This window comes from Amaranthus tricolor, chloroplast, assembly GCF_026212465.1.
Source record: "Amaranthus tricolor chloroplast, complete genome".
NCBI lineage: Eukaryota > Viridiplantae > Streptophyta > Magnoliopsida > Caryophyllales > Amaranthaceae > Amaranthus > Amaranthus tricolor.
Window position 1 is genome coordinate 107501 of NC_065013.1, and position 20000 is coordinate 127500.

Below are 20000 nucleotides of genomic sequence, written 5' to 3' on the forward strand. Positions count from 1 at the left end.
GCTCGAATCTTTAGTATTCTCTTCTTTATTACCTGTGTCTACTATTTAGGCAGAATGCCGTCACCTATTTTTACTAAAAAACTGAAAGAAACCCCAGAAACGAAAGAAAGTGAGGAAGAAACAGAACAGGAAGAAGAGGGATTCACCGAAGAAGATCCTTCTCCTTCCCTTTTTTCGGAAGAAAAGGAGGATCCGGACAAAATCCAAATCGATGAAATGGAAAAGATCCGAGTGAATGGAAAGGACAAAACAAAGGATGAATTCCACTTGCACTTAAAAGAAGCATGCTATAAAAATAGCCCAACTTCGTTAGAAATACTTAAAGAAGAAAAGAAAAACTTCTTCGGGTTTGAAAAATCCCTTCTTTTTCTTCTTTTCGACTATAAACGTTGGAATCGTCCAACGCGATATATAAAAAACAATCGATTTGAAAATGCGGTAAGAAATGAAATGTCACAATATTTTTTTTATACATGTCAAAATGATGGAAAACAAAGAATTTCTTTTACATATCCACCCAGTTTATCAATTTTCTGGGAAATGATACAAAGAAAGATTTCTTTGGATACAACAGAAAAATTCTTATATGATGATGAACTATCCAATAATTGGATTTCTACAAATGAACAAAAAAGAAACAGTTTAAGCAATGAATTAAATAATAGAATTACGGTTCTAGACAAAGACATTTTTTATATAGATGTACTCGATAAAAAAACAAGATTATGCTTAGAAAACAAAATAGTAAATTAATAAAAAAATGGATACATAGAATAAATACCAAAAAAGATACGAGGAGATTCGACCCCCTCCTACATACTTAATACCCTCCCCTACAAAAAAACTGGTAACACCAAAACCATTCGGAATCCCATCAATTATTCGTCTATCAAAAGCAGAAATTAGTTCAGCTAAAGCTCTTACACCCTTAATTAAGAATATTTCATAAAAAGCATCTATATAACCGCGGTTAGCAGACCAATTATATATTATATTTAATATTTTGTCCCCAAAAACTCTCTTTTGACCTTTTTTATCAAATGAATTGATTAAGTCAAAACTTTTTAACGATGAATAAATGGGTTTATACAAAAGGAAGGCTATAAATATTCCTAAATAGGCTATACTCACCGAAAAAGTTGCATTTATCACAAAATCATACCAATCTACGGAATCATTCGAATTTGAATGTAAAAGATTTATAGATGGATTTAACCATTTAGTTAATATATCCAAATCCATTTCTTCTTTATTAAATGGAATTCCTATGAATCCAATAAAAAAAGTAAACAGAATCAATACAATCAGAGGAAATAACATAGTATTGTCCGATTCATGAGGATATAAAGAAATATTCTTATTGGCAAAATCAGTAATAGTAAGAAAAGGTCGCATCATTTTTCGGAAATTTCTATCAATTTGATATGGTTTTTTCGAAAAGAAATGAGTCTTTTCTTTATTATTCAGTGTTAATAAGGTTAATAAAGGAAATTTTGGATTAATGCTTTTTAATTCTTTTTTACCCCATAAAGATATTGAATAAAACGAACTACTTTTTTTTCCACTGTAATTTTTAAAAAAAAGGTTTAAATGGCCTTCAAACGTAAGTAAATAGATTCGAAACATATAAAAGGCGGTTAATCCAGCTGTGAAATAAGCTATTATTGCAAAAATTGGCGAATAGATCCAACTATCATTAAGAATTTCATCTTTGGACCAAAAACAAGCAAGCGGTGGAATACCACAAAGAGAAAGTGTACCTATTAAAAAAGCATTTTTTGTAATTGGCACATGTTTTGTTAACCCCCCCATAAGAATCATATTCTGACTTTTATCCGGAGAATATCCAACAATAGTTTCCATTGAATGAATAATAGATCCGGACCCTAAAAACAATAATGCTTTTGAATAAGCATGAGTAATCAAATGAAATAAAGCCGCTCGATAAGAACCCATACCTAGAGCTAACATCATATAACCCAATTGAGACATTGTAGAATAAGCTAAACTTCGCTTAATGTCTTTTTGAGCAAGAGCTAAAGTCGCGCCTAAAAGTACTGTTATTATACCTATAAAAGATATTCCATACATTATGTAAGGTATAACTATGAAAAGAGGAAGCAGTCGAGCGACTAGAAAAATTCCCGCTGCTACCATGGTAGCAGCATGTATAAGAGCTGAAATAGGGGTAGGTCCCTCCATAGCATCGGGTAACCATACATGAAGGGGAAATTGGGCAGATTTAGCAATTGCACCAGCAAATAATAAGAAAGCACATAAAATACAAAATAAGGAATTGACCTGATTAGCATTAATTAAGTTATTGAATATTTCAAACAAATCCCGAAATTCGAAACTACCTGTTATCCAATAAAGACCTAAAATTCCTAATAATAAACCAAAATCTCCTACACGATTAGTCACAAACGCTTTTTGACAAGCATTTGCGGCAATAGGCCTTGTGAACCAAAAACCTATTAATAGATATGAACACATTCCAACTAATTCCCAAAAAATATAAATTTGTATCAAATTTGAACTAGTAACTAAACCCAACATCGACGTATTGAAAAAACTCATATACGCAAAAAATCGCAAATATCCCTGATCATGAGACATATAATTATCACTATAAATAAGAACCAGAATTGCAACAGTAGTAATTAACATTGACATAATAGAAGTAAGTGGATCGAGCAAGTAGCCAAATTCTAAAGAAAAATCATTATTAATGGTCCAAGACCAGACATATTGGTAAATAAAATTACTATTTATTTGCTGAATAGACAGATTCATCGAAAAAACCATAACTATACTTAACAACGAAATACTCGAAAAAGCCCATATCCGTCGAAGATTTTTTGTTGCTATCGGAAAAAAGAAAAGTCCAGCTCCTATTAACAAAGGAACTGGAAGTGGAAGTAAGGGTATGATCCATGCATATTGGTATATATGTTCCATAATAGAATAGAAAATTTTTATATTTTATTTTTTTGTATTTAATTAATATTTATTTTTTTGTTTACGATTCATAGGCTCTTGCCTCTTTTGAAAGAAATCAATAAAAAAATTAAGATATCTAATAACTTAAATCGAAATAGAATTTTTTTTTGTTTTTTTCAAGTCGATATCAAATATTAATATTGATGTGGAAGTATTTTTTTAATATTCAAACCACGAAATTATAATTGGTCAAATTCAAATAATGTATTTGTTAGTAAAAGTGAATACGTAAGAATAAATGCAAAATATTGCATAGGAAGATAAAACAAATTCCACTTTCATTTCGATTTAAGTTATTTCGAAAATATATTCAGAATTTCAGAATTAAAGGCTAAACAAAATCTTAAAATCTATTAAAAGATCTAATAAAGTCAATAATGATAAAAAAAATGAAATATTTTTAATAATTTATTTTGTAGGTTATTCACAATTAATAACTTATTTTATGCAAAATGATTTGATTGTCTTCTATTCCAAACAAAAACATAGAAAAACTTCTATTTTTTTAGTTATCGATTTTTTATATCGGTTACTTTAACTTTACTTTCTAGTTTCTATAACATAGAATAAAAAAATGCCTAAAATCTTGGATCTTTTAAACAAATTCATTTATTGAGATCATTTCAATTTGAAAATAAAAACTTCGATATATTTTCAAAAATGAATTTAAGTTTTTCAATTTAAATCTAATTTAAAGGTTGGGTTATTAAAGTTTTCAATGTGATTTGCTACATACATGGAAATTAAATGTAACACAGCAAAAAGAAATAGAAGAAAAATATAGAAAATATATTTCTAGTTTATAGTTATATTATGTTTTTCCATTTTCAAAAATTGAATAATAGAGGGTATCGTCTAGAATCTAAATACATAGATAATTAATAGAAAACAAAGATTCGTTTGAACACTAGATGTCTTTCACATCCAAAATCTAACACTGAATAATCAATTAAAATTGAAATGGCAGTTCCAAAAAAACGTACTTCGATTTACAAAAAGCGTATTCGAAAAAATCTTTGGAAAAAAAAGGGGCATTGGGCAGCGTTAAAAGCCTTTTCTTTAGCAAAATCTATTGCTACTGGGAATTCCAAAAGTTTTTTTGTAAGAAAAATAAGTAATCAAACCTTGGAATAATCCAAATCCACGTGACTCAAAGAAAAAAGGTATACCAAATTCGGAATAATTTCCTTTTTTATTTAGAATCAAAAATATCGAAAAGAAACGATTTAAATTTTAAATAAGTTTGGATTTACTAAATATTTCGAACTATATAAAATTGGGACTTTTTGTTTATGATATGGAAAATAACAACTCTTAAGCCGACCATAAAATAGTACTTTTTGTTTGAAAAACTATATATAGAGAATATTTCATCACCTTTTTTTTGAGTCTATTTTTGTTATTTATAAGATATAAGATGGGGATTTTTTTCCCCATCAACCCTTAATCAACCCTTTAATATATTTATATATATTTATTTTGTCACAATACAATAAAAAAACTCAGAAAAGTTTTTTCTATCTATTTTGTAAAAAAAGACAAATAGAAAGTGGTTCCACTTTAACTTACGGAAGCATTCTTTCTTGAAGTTGCTATATTCTCTATATTCCCCCGTTGAAAATAAATAAAAAGCCCTTTAAATTTAAAACTATATTTTAGTTTTACTTGAATATTATATATATGTGGAAAGAATTTTTTTTTTTTGTTTTTGAAAAACGTTTCAATAGAGATCCGGATTTTTTTATATGCTATATCCGGTTCAATACTTACCCGTAAAAATTCTACCAATTTGTTTATTTTGTTTATTTTGGATAAAAAACTATCTATTTAAAGAAAAAATCCTTTCGATGCCGTGTTGAATTTTGGATCCAAACTATTCGATTTTTTTATGTAGTGCAATAATCTATGTATTTGTTATTTGTTAGTTTTGAAATCAGCTAAAAAATTATTTTTTTTTTATCAAAAAAAGAAAGTGAGAAAGACCTTTATTGAGGTCTATCCTGGGCTGAAACGAAGAATCTTCTAGTTACAAGGTTTTATTTCAAGAAAACATAAACTATACAAAAGTCCGTTGACAAATTAAAAGAGTACTATAAAATTAAATTAAAAATTGATTTAAAATACAAAAAAAATAACGAAAAAAGTTATTATTATCATGAATATGAACCATTTCAATTTTGGTTTGCAAATACTTTTGTAGTCATTTTGATTTAATTGAAATGGTTCAAAAAATAAAATATTATATTGAATTAATCTCGACGAATAAATAAAAATGGGTTATTATGATTTCAAACAAGCCGCTATGGTGAAATCGGTAGACACGCTGCTCTTAGGAAGCAGTGCGAGAGCATCTCGGTTCGAGTCCGAGTGGCGGCATGACATTGTTGAAATTCTTAAAAAATTTCAACAGTCCTATAACCTATAATAAATAATGAAAATGCATTTTTTTTTTTTAATTTTATATTATGATTTTTTCCACTTTAGAGCATATTTTAACTCATATTTCCTTTTCAACGGTTTCCGTTGTAATTATACTCCATTTGATCACTTTATTAGTCAATGAAAAAGTAGGACTATATAATTCATTCGAAAACGGCATGATAGTTACTTTTTTCTGTCTAACAGGATTATTAATTACTCGTTGGGTTTATTGGAAACATTTACCATTAAGTGATCTATATGAATCATTAATCTTCCTTTCCTGGAGTTTCTACCTTAGTCATTTGATTCCATATTTTTTAAAAAAAGATAAAAATTCGTTAAGTGCAATAACTGCGCCAAGTGCTATTTTGACTCAAGGATTTGCTACGTCGGGCTTTTTAACAGAAATGCATCAATCCGCAATATTAGTACCCGCTCTCCAATCTCAATGGTTAATGATGCATGTAAGTATGATGGTATTAGGTTATGCAGCTCTTTTATGTGGATCATTATTATCAGTAACACTTCTAACGATTACATTTCAAAAATATATTTTTGATAAACGAAAATATGTATTAAATAAGTCATTTTTCTTCGCTGAGATTCAATACATGAATGAAAAAACCAATAGTGTCCAAAACACTTCGCCCTTTTATGTTCGAAATTATTACAGATCCCAATTGATTGAACAGCTGGATCATTGGAGTTATCGTGTTATTAGTCTAGGCTTTATCTTTTTAACTATGGGTATTCTTTCAGGAGCAGTATGGGCCAATGAGGCGTGGGGATCGTATTGGAATTGGGACCCCAAAGAAACTTGGGCATTTATCACTTGGACCGTATTTGCAATTTATTTACATATCCGAACAAATCGAAATTTTCGGAGTGCAAGTTCTGCAATTGTGGCGTTTATAGGTTTTCTTATAATTTGGATATGCTATTTTGGGGTCAATCTATTAGGAATAGGGCTACATAGTTATGGTTCATTTCCATTAACGCTTAATTAAATGGAAGAAAAGACCTTACAAATACAAATATAGGACAAGACATAAGCAAGTTTATTATAAGCAGGTGAGAACCGTTTAAATCATGATTTAAACGGTTCTCACAAACGTTAAACATGCCTGATTCGAATTGCGATTCAGTTTTGTTTCTTTGTTATGTAAAGAAAACTTCCTTTTCATTTGATTTAATCAAATGAAAAGAAATCTATCTATAAAAAAAATTCGATACAATAGCTTCCACTTTCTCAACTGATAGTGAGAGAACGAAATCTGGGTAAACTCCAATACCTAGTACTGGCAGAAAGATAGAAGTCGAAACAAACAACTCTCGCGGCCCAGCATCAAAAAAGTAAGAGTTTGTACTGTTAAATAATTTATATCCATAGAACATTTGACGTAACATAGATAATAAATAAATAGGAGTTAATACCATTCCAATTGCCATTCCAAAAATAATTAGTATTTTAGGTATTAATAGATATTTTTGGCTGGTAATTATTCCAAAAAATACTATTAATTCTGCAATGAAACCACTCATTCCCGGTAGTGCAAGGGATGCCATTGAAAAGCTACTAAAGAGTGTGAATATTTTTGGCATTGGAATCGCTATTCCGCCCATTTCGTCGAGATAAACAAGACGTATTCTATCGTAACTCGTTCCCGCTAAGAAAAAAAGTGCAGCACCAATAAATCCATGAGAAATTATTTGTAAAATGGCCCCATTAAGCCCCGTATCAGTTATAGAACTAATTCCTATAATTATGAAACCCATGTGAGATACAGAGGAATAGGCTATTCTTTTTTTTAAATTACGTTGCCCGGGAGATGTTGAAGCTGCATAGATTATTTGTATTGTGCCTATTATTATCAACCAAGGAGAAAATATAGAATGAGCGTGAGGTAATAATTCCATATTGATCCGAATCAATCCATATGCTCCCATTTTTAATAAGATTCCAGCTAGAAGCATACAAGTACTGTAATGTGCTTCTCCGTGGGTATCTGGTAACCATGTATGTAAAGGTATAATGGGCAATTTGACAGCAAAAGCAATAAAAAATCCAATATAGAATATTATTTCTAATGCTACAGGATACGATTGATTAATTAATGTTTCCAAATTTAATGTCGGTTCATTGGAACCATATAAACCAATACCCAGAACTCCCAATAATAGAAAAATGGAACCCCCTGCAGTATACAAAATAAATTTCGTAGCAGAGTAGAGACGTTTTTTTCCTCCCCACATGGATAAAAGTAGATAAACAGGAATTAATTCTAATTCCCACATTAGGAAAAAAAGTAAAAGGTCTCGGGACGAAAATGATCCTATTTGACCACTATACATTGCTAACATTAGGAAATGGAATAATCGAGAATCTCGAGTAACCGGCCAAGCCGCTAGAGTAGCTAAAGTGGTGATGAATCCCGTCAGTAAAATGGGTCCTATCGAAAGTCCGTCAATTCCTAATCTCCAATGGAAATCAAAAAATTGGATCCATTTATAATCTTCTGACAGTTGGATTAATGGATCGTCCGGTTGGAAATGATAACAAAACGCATAAGTTGTTAGAAGGAGCTCTAAAATGGATATACATATAGTATACCAGCGGATAACCTTATTTCCTCTATGAGGAAATAAGAAAATTAAAGAACCTGCAAATATGGGTAAAACTACAATTGTTGTTAACCAGGGAAAATAATTCGTAGTAAAGACAAGATACACTTGGGCCAAAAAAACCCGTACCCAAAAAGATATTTTTTGGGGTACGGGTTTTTGTCGGTAAAAAAAATCCAATGATAGAATAAATGGATTCAAATGGAATTTTCTGAAACGTATCAATAAGCTAGACCCATACTGCGAGTTGTTTCATGCCATAAATAAACTCGAACGCTTAAAAAATCTGTTGGACAAGCAGATTCACATCTCTTACAACCAACACAATCCTCTGTTCTTGGAGCAGAAGCTATTTGTTTAGCCTTACATCCATCCCAAGGTATCATTTCTAATACATCTGTGGGGCAAGCTCGGACACATTGAGTACATCCTATACATGTATCATAAATCTTAACTGAATGTGACATTGGATCTATAATTTTTTTAACTTCATTAATTTTCGATCTAGTTCTAGTTCTAGTAAAGTAAATGAAATACATATTAAAATACCAGATGAATAAATTACCAGACGAATCGATGATTTCCCAGAAGTTCGATCTAATTCTGGATTGGATCGGCGACTTATTAGAATATTAGAAACTAAATATAAAATAGATAAATGTAAAAGAGGTCCAAAATACTTTGATTTCTTACATTTGTGAAAGTATATCTTAAAGTGTGATATCTAGGAATTTAATTTGAATTAATGATTATTCAAATTTCAATTTCTAGAATAAAATTTTAGACTAAAAAAATGAAAAAATAAATACTATAAACTATTTATTCAATAAATTCGATTGATTGATACGAATTGATTTTCTGTTACGATAAATTGAAGAAACAATAGCCGGGCCAATAGCTGCTTCAGCGGCTGCAATAGCTATAACAAAAATTGAGAAAATATTTCCTTTTAATTGGCGACTATCAAAAAAATCAGAAAATGTTACAAAATTTAGATTAACTGCATTCAATATAAGTTCAAGACACATCAGAGCCCGAACCAAATTTCGACTCGTGACTAATCCATAAATGCCGATCGAAAATAAAAAAGAACTCAAAACAAGTACATGTTCGAGTATCATTGACCAACTCCTTATCAATCTCTATTCATTTGAATATGAACAACAATTAAACCCATTTGATTAACTAGAATATAATAAGTTATAATACAAAAAAAAATGAAGAACAAAAAAATGATATGATAATAGAATAATAAATTGAATTAAACCAATTTGATTGACTAGAATGAAAATGAATATGATAAAATATCATTTTTTTTGATTGCTATTTTAAAAAATCAAATGAATTATTATTGACGAGCCACGCCAATTGCACCTATTAAAGCAACTAAAAGAATTATTGAAATGAGTTCAAATGGAAGAAAAAAATCGGTTGATAAATGAATTCCTATTTGTTGACTAGCGCTTATCAGATCTTGTTCTAGAATCTGATTTGATTTTGTAGTCCAAATAATCCCATACCAGGACGTATTTAGAATAGTAATAGTTAATGAAACAAAAAGACTTGCACAAACCAATAAGGTAATCCCGTCCCCCACAGTCCACAGACGGAAATCTGTGTCATATTCCGGACCATTCATGAACATTACAGAAAATATTATTAATATATTTATAGCTCCCACATAAATAAGGAGTTGTGCAGAAGCTACAAAATGGGAATTTGCTAGAATATAGAATAAAGATATACAAACAAGAACCAATCCTAACGAAAAAGCAGAAAAAATTGTATTGGTAAATAATACTACTCCTAGACCACCTAATATAAGGCCCGACCCCAGAAAAACTAAAAGAAAATCATGTATTGGTCCAGGTAAATCCATTATATGTAAAATAAGAAATAAAAAAATCGGAATGTTTCATGATTTTATTGACTTGAACAGGAAAAAAAAAGTTTATGCATTTTTGATTTTAAATCCTAATGCGTATCACTTGATGTGAGTAAAGTAAAGTTATTGAACCTATCGCATTGGTTTGGGTAGTTCGCAACTAAAACTATTTAAAACCATTACAATTACAGTAAACATATTTAAAATCCAAATAAAGTTTCGATTTTCACCAATAAATAGGAATATTGAATAATCAAAATTTATAGTTATTGAACAAGAAAAAAAAGAAATTTAATAATTGAGAATTGCTCTTCAATCACGGAATTGCTCTTTTGGTTGAGGTGAATTCAAAATTGGTCGAATTGTGTAATCATCAGTTATTGATATTGGTAAACGGCCCAGAGAAATTTGATTATAATTTAATTCGTGACGATCATAAGTCGAAAGCTCATATTCTTCAGTCATTGATAAACAATTTGTTGGACAATACTCAACACAATTACCACAAAAAATACAAATTCCGAAATCAATGCTATAATTAAGCAACCGTTTCTTTCGAAGATCCGTTTCCAATTTCCAATCAACAACGGGTAAATCTATAGGACATGCACGAACACATACTTCACAAGCAATGCATTTATCAAATTCAAAATGAATTCGACCACGAAAACGCTCTGATGTGATCAATTTTTCATACGGATATTGAATAGTTACGGGTAAACGATTAGCGTGGGATAAAGTAATCATAAAACCTTGACCAATGTACCTTGCCGCACGTATTGTTTGTTGACCATAATTGATGAACCCAGTTACCATAGGGAACATATAGTAAATATCAATAAAAAAAAATAAGATTTTGTTTCTTTCTCTTGTTTGGAACAAGTTGTGAATTAAGTTAGAGTGAATATAAAATATTCTTTTTTTTTAGAATTTATAATGAAAGGAGTTGGGAAGAAGTTGTTAATAATAGATTACCTAAAGAAATAGGTAAAAGAAATTTCCATCCAAGATTTAATAATTGGTCCATTCTCAGTCTAGGTAAAGTCCATCTTGTTGTGATAGGAATGAACAAGAACAAAAAAGTTTTAGCTAATGTAATGAAAATACTAATTGTCGTTCCAAAAACTCCATCTATTTTATTTATTTCAAAAAAGCCAGAAATGACTATGTGTGGAATAGAAAGATTCCAACCACCCAAATAAAGAACGGTTACAAATAAAGAAGAGATTAGTAGATTTAGATAAGACGCAACATAAAATAAACCAAATTTAATACCGGAATATTCGGTTTGATAACCTGCTACTAATTCTTCTTCTGCTTCTGGTAAATCAAAAGGCAATCTCTCGCATTCAGCTAGAGAAGAAATTATAAAAACAATAAACCCTATAGGTTGCCGCCACAAATTCCATCCCAAAAAACCATATTTTGATTGTGCCTCAACTATATCAACTGTACTTAAACTGTTAGATAATCATAGTCGATGAGAAAATCACTCTTGTCATCGCTATTACAGAACCGTACATGAGATTTTCACCTCATACGGCTCCTCAAGAGCCATAAATAAATCTAAGGACTGATTGATATTCTTTAAATCTTCATATGCTTGTAGAAGAAGTAAATTTCAAATCAATCGAAAAATCCTGAATTAGACCAATGAAATTCTGTCTGCTATGCTCTAACAAATGCTTCGGAATTGATCTCATCCTTTACTTTAACTAACTTTCAAGAATTTCCATTTTTTTTTAGTAATAACTTAATGCTTGAATATGGATATTGGAAAAATATTTTTTTATAATTCCAGTTATATATTTTATATTTTTATATTCATATTATCTTTTTTTTTTCGACCTCTTATTTCCTGGATTTTTTTTAGTCTTAAAATAAAAAAGTAAAAGATTACTTCGTTCCTGATAGTTATTCACTTAATCAGTGGATAGGAGCATACTCTGGATCGGAATTTGTGGGAGTACTACTTGATCATTTCTACAAATTTAAAGTCTCAATTCGTATTTATTTTATGTAAAAATATCTCGTCGGATAAGTTACACAATCTCTATTACATACAAATCCTTTGTGTACTTTGGTGTTCCTAATCATCCACTCATGTTTATTCAACCTCTATGGTAATTCATATCATCCATTTTTATACAGAGAAAAAAAAAAGAAAGTAAAAACTCCATAATTCGTTTCAACCCGCTTCAAGTCAGGATAACCAATCTTGGGGGAAACAGCCTTGACGGCTTATGTTTATTTTTGTTTAACCCTTGTACATAGGCAATGAGATTCAACTTTTTACTGCAAATTTGAAAGCTGTTTTCTTTCACTCATCTAACTATCTGGTTTACTTTATCAACCCGATCAGTAACTAACAAAAAGGAAGATACTATTCAATCCATTTCATTTTTATTCTTAGAAACCCAAAATAAAAAGAAATGAGGCAAGGGTAGACCCATGTTTCAACGAATCACACGTAGAGATATTGCTAACACACATAGAGTTAATGGTATTTCATAACTAATTGATTGAGCAGCTGCCCGTAGACCACCTAAAAAGGAATATTTATTATTTGATCCATATCCTGACATAAGAAGTCCAATTGGAGCAATACTTGAAATGGCAATCCATAAAAAAACACCAATACTTAAATCGGCTAGAACAAGTCGAGAACCAAAAGGAATTACTGAATAACTTAGTAGAATTGATATAACTGCTATAGAGGGTCCAATACTAAACAAATACGTATCCCCTCTAGACGGAAGAAGGTTTTCTTTAAAAAGTAGTTTTGTTCCGTCCGCCAGAGCTTGAAGAATTCCCAAAGGACCGGCATATTCAGGTCCAATACGTTGTTGTATACCTGCGGATATTTGTCTTTCTAACCACACAATTACTAGTACACCTATTGTGATTCCCAATACGAGAATCAAAATAGGGAAAAGCAGCCATATAGTCCCATAAACCTCTTTTAAGGATTCCAATCTGGAAAAAGAATTGATAGCTTGTACTTTTGTTATATCAATTATCATTTCAACGATCAACTTCTCCCATAATGATATCTATGCTACCTAGTATCGTCATAATATCAGCCAATTTCATTTTTTTAACTAACTGAGGAAGAATTTGCAAATTGATAAAACCCGGCGGGCGAATTTTCCATCGCCAAGGAAAAACACTCTGATCTCCTATCAAAAAGATTCCTAATTCGCCTTTTGGGGCTTCTACTCTTACATACAGTTCTTGTTTCGACAATTCAAAAGCAGGAGATGGTTTTTTACTAATGAATCGATATTCAAAATCATTCCATTCAGGATATTTTATTTTATTAAAGCGTCGAATTTCTAAATTTTCATAAGGACCCCCCGGAATTCCTTCTAACGCTTGTTGAATAATTTTTATAGATTCTGCCATTTCACTGATTCGGATTAAATAACGAGCTAATGAGTCTCCTTCTTTTTGCCATTGAACTTCCCAATCAAATTCGTCGTAACACTCATAATGATCAACTTTACGAAGATCCCATTGTATTCCGGAAGCTCGTAACATCGGTCCTGATAAACCCCAATTTATTGCTTCTTCTCCACTAATAATGCCTATGTTTTCAACTCGTTCTAAAAAAATAGGATTTCGCGTAATAAGTTGTTGGTATTCAGTAAGTCCTATTAAAAAATAATCACAAAAATCTAAACATTTATCTATCCACCCATAAGGTAGATCGGCAGCTACTCCTCCAATACGAAAATAATTATGCATCATTCTCATACCGGTGGCAGCTTCGAATAAATCATATATCAACTCTCTTTCTCTGAAAATATAGAAGAAGGGGGTCTGCGCACCAATATCTGCCATAAAGGGGCCTAGCCATAACAAATGAGAAGCTATACGACTTAATTCCAACATGATTACTCTGATATAGCTAGCCCTTTTAGGGACTTGAATATTTCCCAATTGTTCGGGTCCATTTACAGTTATTGCTTCTGTGAACATAGTAGCTAAATAATCCCAACGTGTTACATAAGGCAAATATTGTATAATTGTTCGGTTTTCCGCAATTTTTTCCATACCTCTGTGTAAATAACCCACTATTGGTTCACAGTCAATAACATCTTCACCGTCTAAAGTAACGATGAGTCGGAGAACGCCATGCATTGATGGATGGTGAGGGCCCATATTGACTATCATGAGGTCTTTTCTGGAAGTTGGTACAGTCATAGGTTTTTCCCCGATTCATTTTTTCACGAATTCATTTTTCCATGAATTGATGAAAACAAAAAAAGTTCATCAAAATTCAATTCAAGATCTAATAAATCAAATAATTCAAAACAACTCTTCAAATTAACGTGTTTTTAGTTCTCGAATGTTCAATTGGCTGATTAATTCTTTATAACGTATTCTGTTTTTATTTGACAAATAAGCCAGTAGTCGTTGACGTTTTCCCAGAATTTTTCGTAAACCTCTTTGTGATGAATAATCTTTTTTGTGCAATTCCAAATGTGAAGTAAGTCTTCGTATCTTATTGGTAAAACACAATACTTGAAATTCAACAGACCCCCTATTTTCTTCTTTTTTTTCATTCGAAATAACAGATATGAATGAATTTTGTTTCATAAATTCTTACTCTTCCTTACCTTTTTTATTTTTACAAAATATGGAATTTTACGGATCAGTAATAATAATGCCATCTGTTTTACTCTGTTATATACAATATCTTAACCTTATTTTATTGATACATTTTATCAAAGAAACTTAATAAATAAAATTCTCTTGATTCATTTCAAGATCCAATTGATAATTCATTGAATTAGTATTCATGTATCAGACTTGAATGTATGACAAGGCGTGTGTACATCTATTTCTCTATCAAATAATAGGGAATCTATAAGACAAATGGATCATAAATTTATTTTTAATTGCGGATACATATGGATTCGTAAGATACTAAAACGACTTCCGTTATTAGTATCAAACCAATAACGATTCATACAAGCTAAATCTTCCAATCTATAATTTGGCCAAAGAAATAATTTTAATTTTCTAAGTGTATTTTTATCTCGATCAATATCTTTGTTTTCATCAAAAAATGGACTACAATTTTTTACCTGAGTTCCATTATAAAATGTTGGGTTTGTATTCATACCTTTATTATTATTCCTTGAATTTAAACAAATTAGAATTCTCAATTCTCTTCGACGCCTAGGAGATAAAATATTTTCAGGAGCAAGCAAGTCAAAATGGTTTTTGTCTCGTTCACCGAAAATGCTTTTATCAACATTTTCACTATATCGTTTTTGATTTTTTTGGTGTTTACTCTTATGCACCAATGAAATACCTATCGTTTGATATATAATAAATTGGCCGTTGTCTTTTGCAGACAGACGAAACGGTTCAATAATGAGTAGTCCCCTTTCCGCCAATTCTCTACAAATGAAATCCTCGTTACGTGGTAGTATATCTAAATTCATTTCTCTTTTTTCTACAGCGGAGATAGCAATTTCTATTGGATTTATCGATTTAAGCAGGAAACAATATACTTTGATATTATTCAGCAGTTTTTTCTCCAAGGTTTTGTCCCATCTGAGTTGAAGTTGAACAAGCCAATATCTTTTCAGTAAGAGATCCATTTCTGTTTCTATACCACTCTTGGATTGTTTTTTCTTTCTAGGCTTTTTCAGATTTGATCCTATATAATCTTCTTCAATATCTTTTTGTCCATTTGAGAAAACAGATTCAGAGTTGTCTTGACCATCTGATCCAAGAGTTTCTTTACTTATAAATTCATTTTCGCCTTGATTCTTATTTTTTAATTCAAAATATTTTTTTTCATTTGAAGGTATAAAGGGATTCGTTTTTTTATTTCTATTGATGTTTTTATTTTCACTAAAATTTTCACTTACATTCGAATTTGAAAAAAGAAAATTTATTGGTATAAACCAAGGTTTCATTTTATATGCATTATAAAAGAAGAGAAATTCGGAGAAAAACCAAAAGTCTAGATTTGATATGGGACGACTTAGTATTTCTTCATTCATTCCCATCCAATCCAAAACGTTTTTTTTTTGATGGGGTTGGTTGATTTCTTGATAAATTGGTGTGTAAAAAATACTTTTCTTATCAATTTTATCAACAATTTGATAACTCTTAAGTTCAGTTTTAGTATTTTCATTCCTGCCAATACTGATATCGACCCAGGCCTCAATGTTGACTTTCTTTCGAAGACAAAAATGAATAATTTTCAAATCCAAAAATTTTCTATCGGTCTTTTTCTCTATATCCATATCCATAATATTTTTTATTCCTAAATAATTAGTGATAGGGATATTCCACCACATGTCAATGAATTTGTCTTTATTTAGGTTGTAATTATAAATAGAAGAAAATTCATTGGTCTTATTTACTTGGAATGGGCTCCCATAACTATATGTATATGAATTGTTTTTATCTTCATAATAAAGAAATTTATATGATAAAACATCATATCTATAGTTCTTTTTAAAATTTGATTTTTTATTTGGCAATAAGAATAAAAAGTTTTCAATATTATTTGTATTTTCAATGGCAAAATGTTCAGTTATTCTATTCCGCACTTTTTGGGGTACTAATTGAGACCATTTTATCTGGGATAAATCATATTGATAATTACTTTGCAATTTTAACCAGTTTTTCCATTGATTCATTCCAGAATTCGGAAGTTTTTTAGTCTTTAGCTCGGAATGAGTTATTCCTTGGGTTCCAAAATAATCTTTTATTTCATTTTTAAGAAATAACGACATTCCGCGATACTGAAGAACAGATCTTACCTTGTATAAGTCAAAAATAGGGGTTTGAGATAATTTGTAAAATACGTAGGCTTGTGACAAAAAAGCCAAATTAGAAAAAATATTCGAATTCTTATTAATCTCGTCATTACTAAAAAACAGCAAAAATGCTTTTTTTATATTCGAAATAAACGAATTTTTTTTTTTATTTGTTTTCTCAAGCCTTTCATGATTTTTTTCATTTTCATTAGTGTAAATGGATTTATCAATCCAGTTTTTTGTTGATTCAAGAAAAAGTTGTGTATTAATTCTGGGAATATTAATGATGGATAGAAATATATCGACGTATATCTTTTCGCTAAAAAAATAAAAAATAGAATTTATTTTACGGATTAATCGAACATTTCCTCTTTTTAATATTTGACCAATATTTTTAAACGATTCGAATCGTTTCGTACTATAATGTGTTTTGTTAGAATTAATATTTAATTTTCTATTGTCTTTTGATATTTTTTCTATTTTTTTTTTGATTGTCCTTGTTCGATTAGCCAAATCTTTTATTTTTTTTTCTGGCACTGAAGAATTTGTCCGATTCAGGAATCGAGTTTGAATGGACGATTCATGAATCATATGATTAGTAATTATCGAATCTTTTTCTTTTTTTATTTCCCTAATCATATGATTAGTAATTATCGAATCTTTTTCTTTTTTTATTTCCCTAGATTCTTCGCTCACTCCAAATCCTAGAATTCGATTTTCCTTTAACATTATTTTTATTTTTTTAAAAAATAGAAGGATTTTCATAATCCAAAATTTTCTTGTATTTGGAAACTTTCGAATATTTTTGCCTAATTGTTTAAAAATACGGTTAAAAAAAGAAGGGTGTTTTCGGGGAGGACCAAAAAGACTGTCAGTTTCTGTTCCGAAAACTGTTAAAAAACAATAATCATCTGGTTGATTTTGTTTTTTTATTAGATCTCGGGATGTGTGCCAAGGTTTTAGATAGAAAGGAAATACTATCTTTATCTGAATACCATCTGTTAACCAGTCTTGAGGAAATTCGGTTTCTGATAATTGAACACCATTATAGGTACATTTAATATGTCGTTCTTTACTCCAGTCATCGAAATCTTCAGACCACTCAGCACGTTGGAATAATAGTAGACGAACAATATTTTTTGCTATTATCAATAAAGGAATTAAAATATATTTTCTAAAAATGGACTGAGTCATTAACATCAAACTCCTTATTAGTTGAGCAAACGGGACGGTATCCCAGGTTTCGGCTACTTTTATTTGTTTATCTTCTTCTAGTTTTGCTTTTTCTTCCTTTTGCGTTAATAGAAATTCTTCTAATTTTTTTTCCGCTAATTCTTCTTTCTTTACTTCTTGTTCCTTTAATTTTTCCTGTTGAGAAAGTGGAATTTCTGGTTTTTTTCTCATATACCTTTGAACTCGTCTAATAAGTGTAACAACATACACAGAATAAAAAGAGGCTTCCTTTGTTCGGTTGAAAAAAAGTGGCGAATGTACTTTTGCTTGAAACAATTCCAAAATAAGAATTTTACGTCTTTGAGCACGCATGGAACCTTTGATTATATCTCGACGAAAATCAGATTGTTGGGCATACTGTGTCAAATCCACTTCGTCTGCATCGTTATTATCTTGCTTAGTCGTATAAATCACTACAGGGTTCGATTGCCTTGTGCGGATTTCATAATCCAGCACCACGTCTTTTTCAAGTGCTCTTTCATATTGTTCGGGCTCGTTAATTAATTGGTGTGACCAACGAGGAACTTTTTTTCTTATTTCGTTTATTCTTTTTGAAATTGGTTGAGTAAACGCATATGCTGTGGTTGTATCAATTAAAAAATTGAAAAATCTTTCTTTATTTTCTGAACTAATTTGTTCTTGTTCGGAAAATAACAAATTTTTGTTTTGATTGAATGTTGAGTCTCCATCAAATTGACTCATTTTTGGTTTTTTAAGTTCAAATTCTTGATAATTGGAATCATTAAGTAAAACATTATGAATTTTATTTATAAAAAATTTATCAATTAAATTATTCACTGTAGTTTCATTTATATTTATAAAGGGTGAAACCATTTTTTTTATTAAAACACGATAGGATCCCATTAATAATGGATCATGTATTTTTTTCAAAAATTCCCTTTTAGTTTTATCATTTTTGTTTTCTAAGCATAATCTTGTTTTTTTATCGAGTACATCTATATAAAAAATGTCTTTGTCTAGAACCGTAATTCTATTATTTAATTCATTGCTTAAACTGTTTCTTTTTTGTTCATTTGTAGAAATCCAATTATTGGATAGTTCATCATCATATAAGAATTTTTCTGTTGTATCCAAAGAAATCTTTCTTTGTATCATTTCCCAGAAAATTGATAAACTGGGTGGATATGTAAAAGAAATTCTTTGTTTTCCATCATTTTGACATGTATAAAAAAAATATTGTGACATTTCATTTCTTACCGCATTTTCAAATCGATTGTTTTTTATATATCGCGTTGGACGATTCCAACGTTTATAGTCGAAAAGAAGAAAAAGAAGGGATTTTTCAAACCCGAAGAAGTTTTTCTTTTCTTCTTTAAGTATTTCTAACGAAGTTGGGCTATTTTTATAGCATGCTTCTTTTAAGTGCAAGTGGAATTCATCCTTTGTTTTGTCCTTTCCATTCACTCGGATCTTTTCCATTTCATCGATTTGGATTTTGTCCGGATCCTCCTTTTCTTCCGAAAAAAGGGAAGGAGAAGGATCTTCTTCGGTGAATCCCTCTTCTTCCTGTTCTGTTTCTTCCTCACTTTCTTTCGTTTCTGGGGTTTCTTTCAGTTTTTTAGTAAAAATAGGTGACGGCATTCTGCCTAAATAGTAGACACAGGTAATAAAGAAGAGAATACTAAAGATTCGAGCCATAGAATTTCTCAATTCTGACACAAGGTACTTATTAGATCGAATAGAATGATTTTGCTGTATCCAGACTAATACCAATCCAACCCATTTCATGAATAAAATGTGACCAATTAACCAACCAACAAAACTACTTGTTACAAATAACATCTTGTTGTTGCATCGAAACATATAAATGTTGACTAATCTGGCTAACGTTGAACTTGGTAAAATGAAATAGTTGAATAATTGAAAAATGAGATTATTCAGGAATACACATTGAATGCTGAGATTACGCATTGAATTTCTGCTAGTAGATCCATAATCAAAAAAGTGTTTGTGATTGTTCCAGAAGAAATGAAACAAAAGATAGGGTAGAGCTAGGACAGTTATTGTATGAGGTCTACCCAATGCTA

General features: G+C 30.3%; 13 protein-coding genes and 1 non-coding gene across 14 annotated transcripts in view; 4 read left to right on the forward strand and 10 right to left on the reverse strand. All coding sequences in view use genetic code 11, as the record gives it.

Moving 5' to 3' along the window:
• Nucleotides 1-753, forward strand: part of ycf1 (hypothetical protein RF1) — a 1398-nt gene extending 645 nt beyond the window's left edge. The window contains exon 1 of the mRNA in view: nt 1-753. This exon is cut by the window's left edge and continues 645 nt beyond it. Within this exon, the coding sequence (YP_010426014.1) occupies nt 1-753 (753 nt within the window).
• ndhF (NADH-plastoquinone oxidoreductase subunit 5) lies at nt 730-2961 on the reverse strand. The gene has a single exon. It carries the CDS (start codon nt 2959-2961, stop codon nt 730-732), a length of 2232 nt encoding a protein of 743 aa, YP_010426015.1.
• Nucleotides 2962-3963: 1002 nt separating this feature from the next.
• Nucleotides 3964-4137, forward strand: rpl32 (ribosomal protein L32). Its single transcript has one exon. It carries the CDS (start codon nt 3964-3966, stop codon nt 4135-4137), a length of 174 nt encoding a protein of 57 aa, YP_010426016.1.
• A 1162-nt stretch (nt 4138-5299) lies between these two features.
• Nucleotides 5300-5379, forward strand: trnL-UAG. The gene has a single exon. It is a non-coding gene; the product is annotated as a tRNA-Leu (tRNA).
• An 89-nt stretch (nt 5380-5468) lies between these two features.
• ccsA (cytochrome c heme attachment protein) lies at nt 5469-6431 on the forward strand. Its single transcript has one exon. The coding sequence runs from the start codon at nt 5469-5471 to the stop codon at nt 6429-6431; it is 963 nt and encodes a 320-aa protein (YP_010426017.1).
• A 202-nt stretch (nt 6432-6633) lies between these two features.
• Nucleotides 6634-8154, reverse strand: ndhD (NADH-plastoquinone oxidoreductase subunit 4). Its single transcript has one exon. It carries the CDS (start codon nt 8152-8154, stop codon nt 6634-6636), a length of 1521 nt encoding a protein of 506 aa, YP_010426018.1.
• Nucleotides 8155-8267: 113 nt separating this feature from the next.
• psaC (photosystem I subunit VII) lies at nt 8268-8513 on the reverse strand. The gene has a single exon. The coding sequence runs from the start codon at nt 8511-8513 to the stop codon at nt 8268-8270; it is 246 nt and encodes an 81-aa protein (YP_010426019.1).
• A 348-nt stretch (nt 8514-8861) lies between these two features.
• Nucleotides 8862-9167, reverse strand: ndhE (NADH-plastoquinone oxidoreductase subunit 4L). Its single transcript has one exon. The coding sequence runs from the start codon at nt 9165-9167 to the stop codon at nt 8862-8864; it is 306 nt and encodes a 101-aa protein (YP_010426020.1).
• Nucleotides 9168-9394: 227 nt separating this feature from the next.
• On the reverse strand, nt 9395-9925 carry ndhG (NADH-plastoquinone oxidoreductase subunit 6). Its single transcript has one exon. The coding sequence runs from the start codon at nt 9923-9925 to the stop codon at nt 9395-9397; it is 531 nt and encodes a 176-aa protein (YP_010426021.1).
• A 318-nt stretch (nt 9926-10243) lies between these two features.
• Nucleotides 10244-10756, reverse strand: ndhI (NADH-plastoquinone oxidoreductase subunit I). Its single transcript has one exon. The coding sequence runs from the start codon at nt 10754-10756 to the stop codon at nt 10244-10246; it is 513 nt and encodes a 170-aa protein (YP_010426022.1).
• A 106-nt stretch (nt 10757-10862) lies between these two features.
• Nucleotides 10863-12954, reverse strand: ndhA (NADH-plastoquinone oxidoreductase subunit 1). Its single transcript has 2 exons — nt 12402-12954; nt 10863-11401 (listed from the first exon to the last, which is right to left on the reverse strand). The coding sequence occupies exons 1-2, from the start codon at nt 12952-12954 to the stop codon at nt 10863-10865; spliced, it is 1092 nt and encodes a 363-aa protein (YP_010426023.1).
• Nucleotide 12955: 1 nt separating this feature from the next.
• On the reverse strand, nt 12956-14137 carry ndhH (NADH-plastoquinone oxidoreductase subunit 7). The gene has a single exon. It carries the CDS (start codon nt 14135-14137, stop codon nt 12956-12958), a length of 1182 nt encoding a protein of 393 aa, YP_010426024.1.
• Nucleotides 14138-14260: 123 nt separating this feature from the next.
• Nucleotides 14261-14533, reverse strand: rps15 (ribosomal protein S15). Its single transcript has one exon. It carries the CDS (start codon nt 14531-14533, stop codon nt 14261-14263), a length of 273 nt encoding a protein of 90 aa, YP_010426025.1.
• A 284-nt stretch (nt 14534-14817) lies between these two features.
• ycf1 (hypothetical protein RF1) overlaps nt 14818-20000 on the reverse strand; it is a 5436-nt gene continuing 253 nt past the window's right edge. The window contains exon 1 of the mRNA in view: nt 14818-20000. This exon is cut by the window's right edge and continues 253 nt beyond it. Coding sequence (YP_010426026.1) covers nt 14818-20000 — 5183 coding nt within the window.